General features: G+C 44.9%; 2 protein-coding genes and 1 pseudogene across 2 annotated transcripts; all 3 read right to left on the bottom strand.

The window, feature by feature from the left end:
* Positions 1–1,301: 1,301 nt before the first annotated feature.
* Positions 1,302–2,474, bottom strand: LOC116857851 (melanoma-associated antigen B5-like). Its single transcript, XM_032842309.1, has one exon. The coding sequence runs from the start codon at positions 2,441–2,443 to the stop codon at positions 1,418–1,420; it is 1,026 nt and encodes a 341-aa protein (XP_032698200.1). The 5' UTR covers positions 2,444–2,474; the 3' UTR covers positions 1,302–1,417.
* Positions 2,475–6,565: 4,091 nt separating this feature from the next.
* On the bottom strand, positions 6,566–7,902 carry LOC116857858 (melanoma-associated antigen B4-like). The gene has a single exon (XM_032842316.1). The coding sequence runs from the start codon at positions 7,900–7,902 to the stop codon at positions 6,910–6,912; it is 993 nt and encodes a 330-aa protein (XP_032698207.1). The 3' UTR covers positions 6,566–6,909.
* A 3,770-nt stretch (positions 7,903–11,672) lies between these two features.
* Positions 11,673–11,773, bottom strand: LOC116857878 (annotated as a pseudogene).
* Between the last annotated feature and the right edge of the window lie 3,413 nt (positions 11,774–15,186).

Below are 15,186 nucleotides of genomic sequence, written 5' to 3'. Positions count from 1 at the left end.
ACACGAAAAAGGACAACCAAATAAAGTGGGTGGCCATATGGGAACCAAGGAGAGGAGCCTTAGAGGAAACCAATCTTGCCAGCTCCTTGACATTGGACTTCCAGCCTTCAGAACTATGAGAAAATAAATTTGATTTTAAACCACCCAGTATGTGTTATTATCTTAGGGCATTCCTAACAGGTTAATACACTGCCCCAGGTAGAGATTTCTTTTTGGATTATCTACAATGCCAAAGTAATTTATCAGAGTTTGTTTTAATGGCCTCTTTTTTACCCCATGAGGTGAGGAAGGAACTTCCACTCTATGGTTATGTGGACTTCAAACATGCACCACCTGACACTGCAAAGATGAGACAGACAACTGGTTATTAATCATGTGTACTCACTTGGCTAGGGGAGAAGGGCACAATGTGCTACATAGTAAAATGTGAGGGTCACTGAGGTACACAATGAATGAGCACATCTGTGGGAGGCAATGTTTGGTGTCAAAAGGTTGAGGTGACCTTATTTCCCATGGTACCATGTAATCAGCTTCTTTGAATAATTCTGCAAGCTGGAAGGGAACAGAGATCTGCTACTTAGGAATAAGCAAGGTATGCCCCTTGTCCCCTTGATGAAGATGGTTGTTTGATAGTGGACCTTATCTGCAAGTGTACAGTCTGGAGGGGACCTTCCATTTAGGCAATTTGAGGCCCTGTTGGTTTCACTAAATGTCAAGGAACCCATAATATTGAACCTTAATTTCAGACCTTAGAGCACAGTGTAGTTTTCCGTTTAGAGATTTTTTTTTCTCTCATCTCTGAGATGCATCATCTTACGGTATAGCCTCTGATCACCATTCCCACACCCTCAGTCTAGTCCATCATGTAGTTTAATTTTAAATTACATCGCATAGATTGACCTGAAAGATCCCCAAACTTAAACTGCCTTGTTTCAGGGAATATACACACTTATCTGCCCTAGGACACGTCCCTTCTCATCTTATTTTTCTTTTTTTTAACTTTCTTATAAGACATAGAGGGTATCTCAGTATCTTCCTTACGATCATAGCTACTAGTCTCTAAAGTTCTATGGGAAAGGCTAGGTCTTTATCTTAGCGTTCCCATTCCTAGCATGGGACCTTCCAGAAAGCAGGTTACTCAGTAGACATTTGGGGAATAAGAGAATATGAGGTCTGACTTGTTGTGAAGTAATGTCCCCTAAATTCTTTAACAAACTAAGGATATTGAAGTGTAAATCCTTTAATTTTATGAAACAAAAGACTGAAGGCATAAAGAGCACCAAAGTTGATGTTGTATCATTTTTTTATATTCCATTATCACAGTAAATTTACTGTGGGATTCTTTCACATTTCCCTGAAAACCCCTACTATGATGTCATATTTTCTTATTTAGATGATTTTTTTAAAACCTCAGATTTCAATAGGAGTGGGAGAAACTGCTGGATGTGCCCCTGTGATGCACACTGGCTATTGTGGTAGGTCTGGCTCGGGCTCTTGCTTCCTCATCTCTCAAAGCTTCTTTATATCTTGATGAGAAGACATTGGGAACTGTATCATTGACCTTGGCCAAATATTCCAGGACTTTCATCTTGCTGGTTTCAGCTTGAGCTTTTGGACCCCACAGGAACTCGTAGCGTGGAGGTTCACTGTTCAGTACTTGGCGGTATTCCAGGTACCGTAGTCTCACCAAGTCTTTGGTGATGAGCTTTCTGGGCTCACCATAGATGAAATGCTTCCTCCCAGCAAATACTCGCATCATACCCAGGAATTTCCAGATGTCTTCCTCAGCAGCACAGTTGCCCTTCATGAAGATCACACCCAGGACTGTCATCAGGAGACCGGTCTTGGGTAACCCCCTGCCAGCACGCACCCTCCCATTGTTAGGGAGTTTCACTTTGCTGACCAGGTCATAGGAGTGTCTGGTTGAGTCAACTTCTTTCAATTCGACCGCAAAGACAACCTCAATGCGTTCAGAGGCTCTCTTAAGGATCTCAGGATATTGGTTTTTGTAATTTTGGCCAATAATCTTCATCATGTCTTCCTTCACAATGGGCTGTTTCATTTTATATTTGTACAGAAGAAACTGTTCCAGCAAACCCACCTTCATAGTTAGAATATCAATGCATGAACTCTTAGTAGAAGGTGAGACCTTAGGGAAACATAGGTGCTCCTTATGTTGGCTGTCCTTACCCTCATCAGATCTTGTACCAGAAATATCTGAAGAGGTAATGGTGGTAGATGGGCCACCCCAAGACTCCTGGGAAGTGCTAGTTGACTCTGTAGCTGATAGATTTGGGGTATTACCCTCCAAAACAGGAGAAGAGGAGGTGGGGGGCTCTTCCATTGCTACAGGGGCCTGAACTCCCTTGTGATTCTGGGAGTTACTGTGAGACTGGTGGTGTTTCTCACGAGTGCAGTGCTTACTCTTCTGACTCCGAGGCATAATGAGTATGATCACGGACAGTGGTCAGGAGTTTGAGCAGGCAATGAGGGCCCACTGAAGGAAGACAAAGTTTAACGGGATGTGCCCACCTTCAGCATGAAAACACCACCCTGGCTGGTGGTATATAAGGAAGGCTACATTTGTGGTTTTCCTCGAGGGCACTTCTCTAAAAACCCACAGGGCTCCCGTTCCCTAATCAGCCAGTCTGTTGGGAAACCTGTGAAAGAAAGTAGAGTGAGGTTTATGCTGCTTCCTGCCAGACCTGCCTCAGGCATGCTGGGGTGACAGTAGGGGCTGCCGGTCTCGTGGTTGAGGAGTCTCTTACGGAAGACACGCATTCAACTAGTGGCAGGTCATGGGGTTTTTTCCTCTGTTCTCCTGAGGCTGACGTCACAAGCATCCCTGGCACCCACAATAAGGAAGTGAAAGTGGTTTCCAGCTTATAATTCCTGTCTAGGTCTGAATGTTCAGTGGGGAATTTTCTATCCTGGCCTCTTTGTGGTCCTCAATCCTCATTAAGGGTCCTTACTTTGGGTCTGTGTAGGGCCTGGCAACTCCACCCCTTTCATTGAATGGTAACTGTACCTTCAATCTAAGGATTTCAGTCCCTGTAAATCTGATAGAAATAAGTGTTGGGGGATTTTTGACTTGATAACCTAGCACTAGTTCTTAGGGCTGAAGCCAGGGGTGCAGCCAGATTCTTGGTCACTCTCTCTGTTCAGTGGTAGGTAGTCCCTTGGTCCTTGCTTTGATCCCTGAACCTTTACATGGCCTGGAGTTCCTCCCTCCCTTACCCTTAGACCTGTCCCTCATATCAAGGTCTTTACCACCCTATGACCCCTAGAAGAAAGTGAGGACCTCTTTATCTGGTCATACCTGTCCTTGGTGTCCTGAAGCTGGACACTTGTAAGAAACTAATGCTTTCGTTCTCCTACTGTTAGGGGCGTGTGGCTCCTTTAGTCCTCAGGGTATTCACTTTGGCCTGTGAAATCTTTCCACTGTTGCTGCTTAAGCCACACCCCTTAGACTAAGTCTCCCATCCCCCTGTGACACCACAGGAGGAAGTGAATATGTCACATTATGTCAACAATGCTCAGGTATCCAAGGGCTTCTAGCAAAGACAGGGTTCTATGTGATTCTCTCAGGTCTCAGACAAAAGGGTTCCCTAAGTTCTCACTCAGAATCCTCCTCTTCATTACTGGTAGGACCTGAGACTCTTTCCTTTGCTTGTCTGAGGTCTCTTACCTTAAACCATGGGAGCCCCATAGTAACTAGCATCATAGGTAGACAGGCCGGCGACCCCTCTCAGACCTAGGAAGCCAAGGCAGAGCTGCCAAGATAAGCATGCCCTCACTTGTTTAGGGTTTCTCAGGGCCACAAGAGCTTTGGTTTACATGGGTGATCTTAAGCTAAAAGAAAGTGGAAACACAGGGCCTGCACAAGTTACTCCTGCCTGTTCCTTTCCAGGTGTGGTATCAGGATTCAGGCTTCATGGGGCCCTCTCTGACCCAGCTGGGGGTTTGCCGCTAGTCTTCTCTTAGGATCCTTACCTTGACTCCTAGCAGGCCCTGGGTTTCCACTCTCTTTCAGCCTAAGATCACCCATGTGGACCAAAGCTCTCTTGGCCCTGAGGACCCCAAAATAAGTGAGGGAATGCTTATCTTGGCAGCTCTGCCAAGGGGGTCACCCGCCAGTCTTCCCGTGATTCTAGTTATTATGGGGTGTTTGCCTCCTTAGTCCTCATTCTTCAGAATTTTCATATTGACTTCTGTCTCTTCTTTGAAAGGCTTCCTGGGAAATACCTCATCCTTCCAAACACTTGCTTAGTCTCCCTACTGCAAAGCTAGCAGTGAATGGGTTGATTCCCATGGTGATGTGAGATGAAGAAGCTGGGAAGGGTAGGGGCCCATGATTGGTGGTGTGCTCTCACAGAAAGCAAGCTGCTATCTTCCTTCTCATCACAGTCTTAGCCCCTTCCATAATTTCACTTCTAAAAGATTTACTTTCCACAATGAAGGGGCTCAGCCACATGATACTGTGAGTCCCTGATCTTTTGAGGTTTACTGACATTTCCTTTGTTGATAATGTAATTGTCACTGAATACTGTCTCTTTCTTTATTCATACTGCACCCTGATTTTGGTATTCTTATTGCTTGTTCCTTGGGCTGTGTATTCCAGAACTGTATTTTGGGTATGAAGTTGTGCTTTTTAACACCTAAAATACATTTTGAATACTGAGCTGAAAAATGAAATAAGCGACACAGGTGTGCCTCACCCTGGGAGGAGTGACAATGTGGGCTCTAGAGGAATCCAGAGCCAGGGTCTAGGCCAGCAGTTACTTTCCCGCCTTAAATTTGAGAATATTCTAAGTTCTTCAGCTGAAAAGTGAGTCCAATAATGTTTACCAGGTAACACAACAGACCTACATTTGATGTGTTTAACCCACCTGGCACAGTGTTGAGCAAAGTTCAGTGTTTTTATTTATTTATTAAGATTTTATTTATTTGAAAGAGAGATTACGAGCAGGGGGAAGGTCAGAGGGAGAAGGAGAGGGACAAGCAAACTCCCCGCTGAGCGTGAAGCCGGGCTCAGGGCTTCATCCCAAGGCCCTGAGATCATAACCTGAACTGAAATCAGCTGCTTAACCAAGTCAGTCACCTAGGCACCCCTAAGTTTGGTACTTTTAACGAATGGCAGTTATTACTAAGATGATTTTGACCCCAGAGGGTGACATTGTTTCCTCACAGAATTTTATTTCCAGCTTGAATTAGATAATATGCAACTCCAAACAATATAGAAATCTAAATCCACGAAATGCTCCTGGACAAATAAAACTCAATAGTATTTGCCCATCAAAGCATCTATTGTTTAATATGGGTTTGGGGATGTCTTCTCCAGTTGGATGCAACTATAAGTTGCTATTTGTGCCAAGGATCAACAACTTCTCTCCTGGGTCCATTTCCATCCAAACCACCCCCTATTTTCATTCATTTTATCGCCACTAAAATTTGGTCCCTCCCTTAAGGGTTTGACAAATTATACTCAAAAAAACTTAGTTAAAATGCCCTTTTAATGGAGTAAGAGCTTTTACTTATCCCGTGATAAGTGGTAAAGTCCAGGGGCTTCTTGGAATCTCACTTCAATGGAGTATTACTCTGATTACTCAGAAACTCTCCGGACACTCTATGCCTAGAACACATTTGTGCACTGGGTTACCTGCACTGGAGCAAGCATACAGGACCCCTTCCATTCCGGCCCCAGCCAGGGACTGTCAGTGGTTTTGTCACAATCCCAAAGTAACTGTGAAAATCTTTTCCATTCTAGGCCTAGTCTCTCAATGTGGAAAAACTGACTGAGGACCTGGTCCCCGCCCTGCCAGGCGCTCCCACAGCCACATCTAGCCAACTGCACAGCCTGGCTTGGAAAGACCTCTCCCTCAAGGGACTGGCACTTTACCCAGGCCAGCACAGCCTTGATGAGGTAATTTATACCATACTGTTCTCATCTAGGACCTCCCCTGTGCACCTCTTTTTAAACTTGTCATTTATTTATTTCTTAGAATGTATCTTACCATCCTCATTATATGCTGACTACTGCTAAAGTCTACAATTCTATGTGCCGTGGTCCAGTCTTATTTTTCTTAACAATCCCGGTGCTTTTAGGGAGTTTTCAAAAGAGCAGGTAATCAATTAATGCTAGAAGAAAGAAGGGAATGAGCCAGAAGTTTAATTTATTTGATAATGTCTCACACTTTTTGAATTAGCTATGCATATCCAGGTATATATTATTTAACTTTAAAAGTAAAGACAAAGAGAATGGTTACTTATTTGTCACCAATTTTTGATCCCAAGTATTTTCTTATGATGTTCTTTCACATTCCCATGAAAAACCCAATTCCAGTAACATGTTACCTTGCTCTGTAGCAAGAAGAAAATACTATAGGTTTTTCAGCTTGTTTACAAAAACAAATCTCTTACTTTGAAACCTGAATAGTAATAAATGTGTTATCTATGGCATTAATAAACTTAGATTCAGATGCAAAATATTCAATTAAAATGAACAACATTTGAACACTTAAAGAAAAAATAGACCTACAGATTACTTATGTGCAACAGGAAAAAAAAATCAATGCTCCTTGTTATCTGCTTTTGGATCGTAAATATAGTATAGATGGTTTGTGACTTTCTTTTTCATATACCAAACCTATAACTCTCCCTTGTGAGACAGCAATAAATGAGATCCATGCCATTCTTAAGTTTATATTCTAGAGCTAAATGACCTATTACAAGAAAAAAACATTTGAGAACACCTAAATAAGTATAACTATATATGTTTGTAGAAGCTAACAGTTTAGAACAAACAGGAGGAACATCTATGCTTTTTTTCCCTCCGATCCCTAGGGCTCTGCACTACTGGGAAGGTGCCCTCTTCCACCCCGGGGAAAAGCAGCCGCCCAGACTGCCTGACTAGACGCGGCGCCTGCTACGGGCCCCCTTCGCGGCAGACCCCCTGGCCTGGGGTCTGGCCCCCACGCGCTCCTCCTCGTCTAGCAGAGCCTCCTCGTACAGCTGGGGGTAAGAGCTGGGCACCGTGTCGTTGATCTTGGCCAGGACCTGCAGCACCTGCATCTTGCTGGTCTCCGCGCGGGCCTTCGGGCCCCACAGGAACTCGTGGCGCAGAGGGTCGCTGGCGGGCACCGGGCGGTACTCCAGGTAGCCCTGGCGCACCAGGTCTCGGGTGATGAGCTTGCGCGGCTCACCGAAGACCAGGTGCCTCTTGCCCTCCTGCACGCCCAGCACGTTGAGGAACTCCCAGACCTCCTCCTCGCTGGCGCGGTTGCCCTTCATGAAGATCACGCCCAGGAGCGCCATCAGGAGGCCGGACTTGGGCAGCCCCTTGCTGCCGCCGCCCAGGGTGCCCTCGCCGGGTTGGGCCAGCTTGCTGACCAGCGTGTAGGACTGGCCGCGGTCGTCGGCCTCCCGGACCTCCAGCCCGAAGACCAGCTCCATGCGCTGGGAGGTGAGCCTGAAGATCTCGGGGAAGTGCTCGCGGTACTTCCTGCCGATGATCTTCAGCAGCGCCACGCGCATCAGGGGCTCCCCGGAGCTGTGCTTCTCCAGCAGGAACTGCACCAGCATGCTGGCCTTGCGGATCAGGGGCGTTTTGCGAATGGCCAGAGGGGCGGCCGGGGCAGCAGCCGCGGCCGGGTTCTCGGCGCCCTGGTCGCCTGGCAGGCCTGGGGACCCTGCGCCAGGAGACCCTGCGCCAGGAGACCCAGGGGCGGGGCCACCTTCGGGTGGTGAAGATGGACCCGCCTCCTCCGGGGAGCCCGGAGGAGCGCGGGGGGGCTCCTCTGCTGTTGCTGCTGCTGCTACAGCAGCAGGAGCACCCCCGACACCCTGAGCCCCACCGCAGCGTTTCTCCCGGGCACGGGCCTTGTTCTTCTGGCGCCGAGGCATGGTGACACTGGGCAGGGCTGGCAGGCAGCGAAGGCACCTGGAGAGGGGGGACAGTGAGGTGAGGGGAGTCCCTTCAGTGGAGAGATCCCACCTTGGCTTTGCCCACGGCCGCCCCTGCAGGGTCCCTCAGGGCACTGCTCTAGGACCGCACAGGGCTCCCATTACCCTGGTCAGCCTGGGCCCTGAGGAGGAAGGTGGTGTGAGCCTTGGGCCCCAGCCAGCCAGCCCTGCCGGGGTGTTACCAGGGTGACGGCAGTGTTCCTGACAGTGAAGACCCCAGTGTCCATGTAGGGTGGACACTTCGCCTGTTAAGTGTTGGGAAGACCTGGGCCCCCACCCCCCTCCCCTGCTCTGAAGGCGACCCTGGGATCTTCCATGGTACCCTCAAGGAGGGAAGGAGGGAGCCTTCAGCCCACCGCTGAAGTCAGGGGCACCTAGTGCTGACCACTGATGGGAGGGCTTCTCTGCCCTGAGTCCGTGGGGTCCTCGGAATGACGCAGAACCCCCACTCGGACTCCGTGTAGGACCTGGGACCCTCCCTTCCTCTGACCGTAGGCTGCCCCTGCAGATTAAAGCTGAAACCTGCCTGAGACCTGATGGGAGAAATGATGGGATGTCTCAGCCGGACGTCCCTTTCTTGGAATGTTAAGGATCGACAGGAGAGGACAGGCCCTATTGTTCCTGGTTCCCGCAGTCCTCACTCCGGGTCCTCCCTTGCCCCACTTCTGGCCACTCATGGTAATGGCGGCAGGAGCTGGAGACTCATTAGCACCCTGAGTGCCGGCCCGACCTGGAAATCCTCCCTCTGCTGACCGGCAGCCAGCCCCCTAGACCTGGGCCTCTACCTCCCCGAGTTTCTGGAGCACAAAGTGAGGCAGCACCTCAGTCTTTAGACCAGCCCAGACCCTCCCAGGCCACGGCCAAGGCCAGGAGCGGAGACTCCACGTGGCCTCTGTTCTGGGGTATGGATTCCCCCCAGTCGTCACAAAGGCCATCTCCTTCCCACCAGTAGGCCTGGGGCTATCTGCCTGTGCTGAGCTGAGCCAGAGTCTGGCAGTCCCGGGCCAAGGCCTGCAATCCCCGAGACCCCGCGAGGTAAGTGAAGGGACCTGGGGCTTAACCGCCATGTTGGGGCCTCCGAGCCCCGAGAGCAGGGGTGGAGCGGGCAGGGCCTGTTGCACCTCTTCTTCTGGGGGAGTTGGGGCTGGGGGTTTGTCGAAGGTGTGTCCCCAAAGTTGTAACCCAGGACTCCTCGCACATCGACCCTTAACAGTATACAGGTCCCCAGTTTGGGCTCACCCTAGGCAGGAGCTGTCCGACAAGGCCTCACTACCCACGGCGTGGTCCGGAGGAAGTTCTTGAGGGCCAGGAGGTCCACTTCCGGTCATGTGGGTCTGGGCCCCCAGGAGGAGGACCCTGGAGGGTGAGGGCGGTCTCTGTGGGTGGGGCTCTTTGGGCGGAGCTCTTTGGGCGGGGTAGGGAGTGATGGAGGTAGTGTGTGGTGTGCTGGATTGTAGGGGGAGGAGTCTCACAGCGCTCACACAGGGGCTTTCACTGATTCTTCTCCGCCTGTTGTTCTCAGACCAAGGAAGGGTCTCATTCTGTTCCCTACCTCCATTAGGAAGTATTTGGGTGCCTGAGCTTAGCTGCATTGTTGGAGCCCTCCACATGTGGGACTCTTGGGCCCCACTTATGTGGGGGGTGCATACCTCATTACTCGCTCAGTGTCTCACTACACTCCTAAAAGGTCCTTGGCTCCTCCAGTCAGCTGACCTAAGGCCAACTCTTCACACCGAAGACTTCAAATCTGTGAGCCTTCTGATAGGAATTCAAGGTACACCTCATCACACAGCTCCTGCCTGAGGCTTCCCAGACATGACTGTCATAGGGTAAGAATCCTGTGGGATCCCTTTTCTGGGTGGATGAACCCTTCAGGTTTCATTCAGGGAACTTGCAGAGAGTTAGCAGGTCCGGAGTTCCTTCCTTTTCTCACTTCATACCTCCCCATACCCCCATCAAGGCCCTTAGAAATCCCATGGGAAAGTGGGGTGCTCCTTAACCTGACCACCTTCCTGGGGCTTTTTTTAGTTGACATCATTCTCATTGCTCCAAGATTCTGGAATGAATTTCCATCCTTTGTACAATTATTGTGATACTTGCTAGTCTAAATAGTTTGTACCTTGTACCTTTTGTTCTATTGAGATGTTAATGAAGCCCAGTCCACTTTCAGTGGCAAATTTTCAATTGGTTATTAGCACAGCTTGCAGAGTCACAGTGCTACAAACAACCCATACATTTTTTTAAAGTTTTTATTTATTTATTTTACAGAGACACAGCGAGAGAAGGAACACAAGCAGGGCGAGTGGGAGAGGGAGAAGCAGTCTTCTCTCTGAGCAGGGAGCCGGATGAAGGCCTCGATCCCAAGATCCTGGGATCCTGACCTGAGCCAAAGACAGATGCTTAACCGACTGTACCACCCAGGTGTCCCTTTCAGTAAGTTTAAAAATTTTTTTTATTTAAATTCAGTTTAGCATACAATGTATTATTAGTGTCAGAGGTAGAGTTTAGTGATTCATCAGTTGCATATAACACCCAGTGCTCATTCCATCATGTGACTTTCTTAATGCCCATTCCCCTACCCACCTCCCCTCCAACAACCATCAGTTTGCGTCCTGTATAAAGATCCTCTCATGGTTTGTCTCGCTGTCTGTTTTCATCTTCTTTTATTTTTTCTTCCCTTCCCCTGTGTTCATCTGTTTTGTTTCTTGAATTCCACATATGAGTGAAATCATAGGGTATTCGTGTTTCTCTGACTAACATATTTCACTTAGCATAATGCACTCTAGTTCCAGTCACATCATTGCGAGTGGCAAGATTACATTCTGATGCCTGAGTAATATTCCATTGTATATATATATACCACCACTTCTTTACCCATTTGTCTGTTGGTGGACATCTGGGCTCTTTCCATATTTTGGCTATTGTGGATGTTGCTGGCCCTTCAAATCAATATTCTTGTACCCTTTGGATAAATGTCACGTTGTAGGGTAGTTCTTTTTTTAACTCTTTGAGGAACTGCCATACTATTTTCCAGAGTGTTTGCATCTGTTTGCATTCCCACCAACAGTGTAAGAGGATTCTCCTTTCTCTGCATCCTCACCACTATCTGTTGTTTCCTGTGTTGTTAATTTTAGCCATTCTGACTGATGTAAGGTAGTATCTTATTGTGGTTTTGATTTGTGTTTGCCTATCAGTATGTTTTTGTAGTTATCTCCTAAAGAAACTGTAGATGTCTTTTTGGTTTTGTATTAAGTATATCTTGGATATTATTGTTTTCAGTAATATATCTTCCATTACATGTTGTAATTTGTTAGTGATTTTGTTTTGTCAGATTCCTTAATTTGCTGTGTTGATTTTTTTATACATTTTTCTGAAGCTGTTTATGTGTCTTAATAATTTCTGTACCAATTACTTGGAACTTCTTAATTAAGATATCATGTTGCCACCATTTTTACCTCTTTCTTTTCATTATTCTTTCCTTTTATTTACTTTGGTATTCATATTCTTGTCTAATAGTTGTGTACTGTGTATGTATTTTCATCCAGTTGTAGACAGTGGATTTGATATCATATGTCTTTGTTTTCTTGTCAAACCTATTAGATATATTTGCAGTAGTTCCCATTTAGTATATTCATTATAGATTTTAGAAAATGGAAATTCTTCTTTCTTTCTTTCTTTCTTTCTCTCTCTCTCTCTCTTTTTATTTTTTTTCCAATATGGAACAAAATTTGCATGTCATCCTTGCACAGGGGCCATGCTAGTCTTCTCTGTATCATTCCAATTTTACTGTATTTGGTGCCAAAGGAAGCATGGAAATTCTTTTGTAATGCAAACTTGCCAAAACTTATTATCATCAGCAAGTGTTATTTATTTATTTTGTCAAAAGCTTTTTCTTTACCCTTGCACATAGTCCCATCCTTTTCCCCTCTTTTTTTTTTCTTTGCTATGATAGTGATTTCCATTTGGAATGCGTTTTCTAATGTTAATTCACTGCTATAATGGAAATACTATGAATTTATTTAGGATATTTGTCTCTATGAAGTGAGCTTGGCTTTAGTGTTATTTTATTGAGGGATTCTCACCTGGTCTTTGTATCAAAAAGAGGTAGCCTATTTTTTAGTGGTTGAATACTCCCGAGTTTTTGTATAATTTAAAAAAGTTTACATGAGGTGGTGATTACTTTTTCCTTTATCATTTTGTGTAAGAAGCCCAAAAGCCTGGATAGCCCTGGAGTATTTTGATGTTGCCTGGGTTAAACTACTGTTTCAATTTCTAATTTTGTTGATTGAAGATGTCTGTCTCTCTGTGGGCCTAGTTCCTTATTTATATTACGTTAACCTTAAAAGTAAGTATCCAGTTATTTTACCAGGAAGATGGGTTTATCTGGAAATAGCAGAGAATTTCAGTTTGGGACTTGGAGAGTAGGCACAACCATAGTCAAGTCCAAGAACAATGGAGAGGAATACTCTTTTATAGCTGGAAGGAAGAGTTGGGGGAGCTCTTTTAAAGTACATTGGAGTAAACTTGGAGTTTGAAATGGCTTTTCATTGGCTAAGTTGTAAGAGTCTCTCACTGGTTGGGCTGTTCCTGGGCAAGGAAAAAAATCTTTTTTTCCCTCCTGCTCTTGTAGTGAAGTATCATGAGCTTCTTTCTATTGGGAATACTTTTCTACTTGTCTGCAGTTGAAGACAAGTGGTAAATTATGAGAGCTCCTTTTTCTGGCCTTCTGCCTCCATTTTAGATGAGTTTTCCTTTATTTAATTTCACAGTATTTTGATAAAATGCTCCATTTTGCAGGCATATCTCAAAGATATTGTAGGTTCAGTTCCATACTACCATAATAAAGCTAGTACATACTGCATTAAAGCACGTCACATGAATTTTTTGGTTCCCAATGCATCTAAAAGTTATATTCACACTGTACTATATCTATTACTTGTACAAAAGCATTATGTCTAAAAAAAATACAGTGTGCATACCTTCATTTAAAAATAGCTTAGTGAAAACCCCATGCTCATACAGTTCTGTTTATGTGGGACATATTAACTAAGTGAAATTTCTAAATGTCTTTCAGCTATAAATTCATTAAACTCATTTTTATTTGTGATGTATGAGTATAAAATATCTGTTACTTTTATGTAATTTGAACGAAGGATACTACAAGTACATTTAAAAATAAAGTGAGAAGATGATAATTTCCATATTGAAATTATAACTTCTAGGACTTAAGAAGTTGTAGTAAATACTCAAAGGTGAGTGAATTTTAAATAGTCATCAAAGATGGTGACATATACGCAAAAAAAAAAAAAAAACTTTCAAAGAATACCAGTCATACTAGAAGTGAGGAAAATGGGGAAATTGGTTTTTAATAATTTCTGGAGAAAACCCGAGTTTGATTGGTGCTCAGTGAATACCTGTTAGATAGATTAACTGACTGGCTGCTTTATATGGTAAGACACTGAGCTGAGAGATACATGATAAGCTATGGTATAGAGGCATACCTTGGAGATAGTGTGGTTTTGGTTCCAGATTGCTAGAATAAAGCAAATATTGTGACATGGAGAGTCCATTGAATTTGTTTTCCCAGTTCATATAAAAGTTATGTTTACACTGTATTGTCATTTTTTCAATGTGCAATACACCTGGGTGGCTCAGTGGGTTAAGCCTCTGCCTTTGGCTCAGGTCATGATCTCAGGGTCCTGGGATCGAGCCCTGCATCGGGCTCTCTGCTCAGCAGGGATCCTGCTTCCCTCTCCCCCTCTGCCTGCCTCTCTGCCTGCCTCTCTGCCTACTTGTGATTTATCTCTCTGTCAAATAAATAACTGAAATGGAAAAAAAAGAGTGCATATCGTAATACCAGGGTATCACCAGGGTGACTCAGTCTGTTGGGCACCAGACTCTTGGTTTCTGCTCAGGTTGCAATCTCAGAGGTTTGATTTTGAGCCCCACGTCAGGCTTTGTGCTGGGCATGGAGCCTCCTTAAGACTTTCTGCCCCCTCCCCTGCATGCATGCACTTTCTCTCTCAAATAATCTTTAAAAAATATTAAAAAGTACATACTGTAATAATAAAGTACCTTATTACTAACAATTGCTACCCATGATCTGGGCTTTCAGTGAGTCATAATCTTTTTGTTGATGAAAGGTCTTGCCTCTATGTTGATGACTGCTGACTGATCAGGCTTGTGGCTTCTAAAGTTTCTGGTGGCTATGGCAATATCTTAAAATAAGACAACAACAAAGTTTGTCACATCGATTGACTCTTTCTCTCACACAGTTTCTTTGTAGCATTGACACTGTTTGATAATATCTTCACCAGGAGTAGATTTCATCTCATGAATCCACTTTATTTGCTCAGCTTTAGGAAGCAAAGCCTCATCCATTCGATCTTTATCATGAGATCACAGCAATTCGGTCGTATCTTTAGGCTCCACTTAATTCTAGTCCTCTTCTATTTTTTACCACATCTGCAGGTGCTTCCTCTACCTGAAATCTTGAAACCCTCAAAGTCATCCATGAAGATTGGAATAACTTTTTCCAGACCCCCATTAATATTGATATTTTTATTTTTCATGAATCTTAAATGTCCCTAATTGCATCTAGAATGGCAAATTTCTTCCAGAAGGTTTTCAGTTGTTGTTGCCCAGATCCATCAGGGGATCCACTAGCTATGATAGTTATAGCCTTATGATATGTATTTCTTAAATTGTAGACTTAAAATTTGAAATTAACTCCTTTATCCACAGAATGCAGAATGGATGTTGTGTTAGCAGGCATGAAAACAATGTTTATCTCATTGTCCATCTCCATCAGAGCTCTCAGGGGACCAGGTGCACTGTCACTGAGCAATAATATTTGGAAAGGAACCTTTTTTCTGAGCAGTAGGTCTCAACAGTGGGCTTAAAATGTTTAGTAAATTATGTTATAAACAGGTGTGCTCTCACCAACCTTTGTTTTTCCATTTACAGAGCACAGACAGAATTAATTAATTAATTAATATTAATTAATATTAATTAATAATTCTTGAGGGTCCTAGGATTTTTGGAATGGGAAATGGGCTTTGGTTTCAACCAGCTGCATTAGTCCCTAAGAAGAGAGCTAAGCTTTGAAACCACGCTTTGAGTTCTCCTCTCTAGCCACAAAAGCCTAGATGGCATCTTCTTCCAATAGAAGGATGTTTCATCTACGCTGAAAATCTATGTGTAGTGTAGCCACCTTCACGAATT

This window comes from Lontra canadensis, unplaced genomic scaffold, assembly GCF_010015895.1.
Source record: "Lontra canadensis isolate GAN:19392208 unplaced genomic scaffold, GSC_riverotter_1.0 scaffold127, whole genome shotgun sequence".
NCBI classification, from domain to species: Eukaryota; Metazoa; Chordata; class Mammalia; order Carnivora; family Mustelidae; genus Lontra; species Lontra canadensis.
This window is presented reverse-complemented; position numbering and strand designations above follow the sequence as displayed.

Bases quoted from the DNA above. Each gene is read 5' to 3' on its own strand.
- LOC116857858 (XM_032842316.1), bottom strand. From the start codon at position 7,902: ATGCCTCGGCGCCAGAAGAACAAGGCCCGTGCCCGGGAGAAACGCTGC.
- LOC116857851 (XM_032842309.1), bottom strand. From the start codon at position 2,443: ATGCCTCGGAGTCAGAAGAGTAAGCACTGCACTCGTGAGAAACACCAC.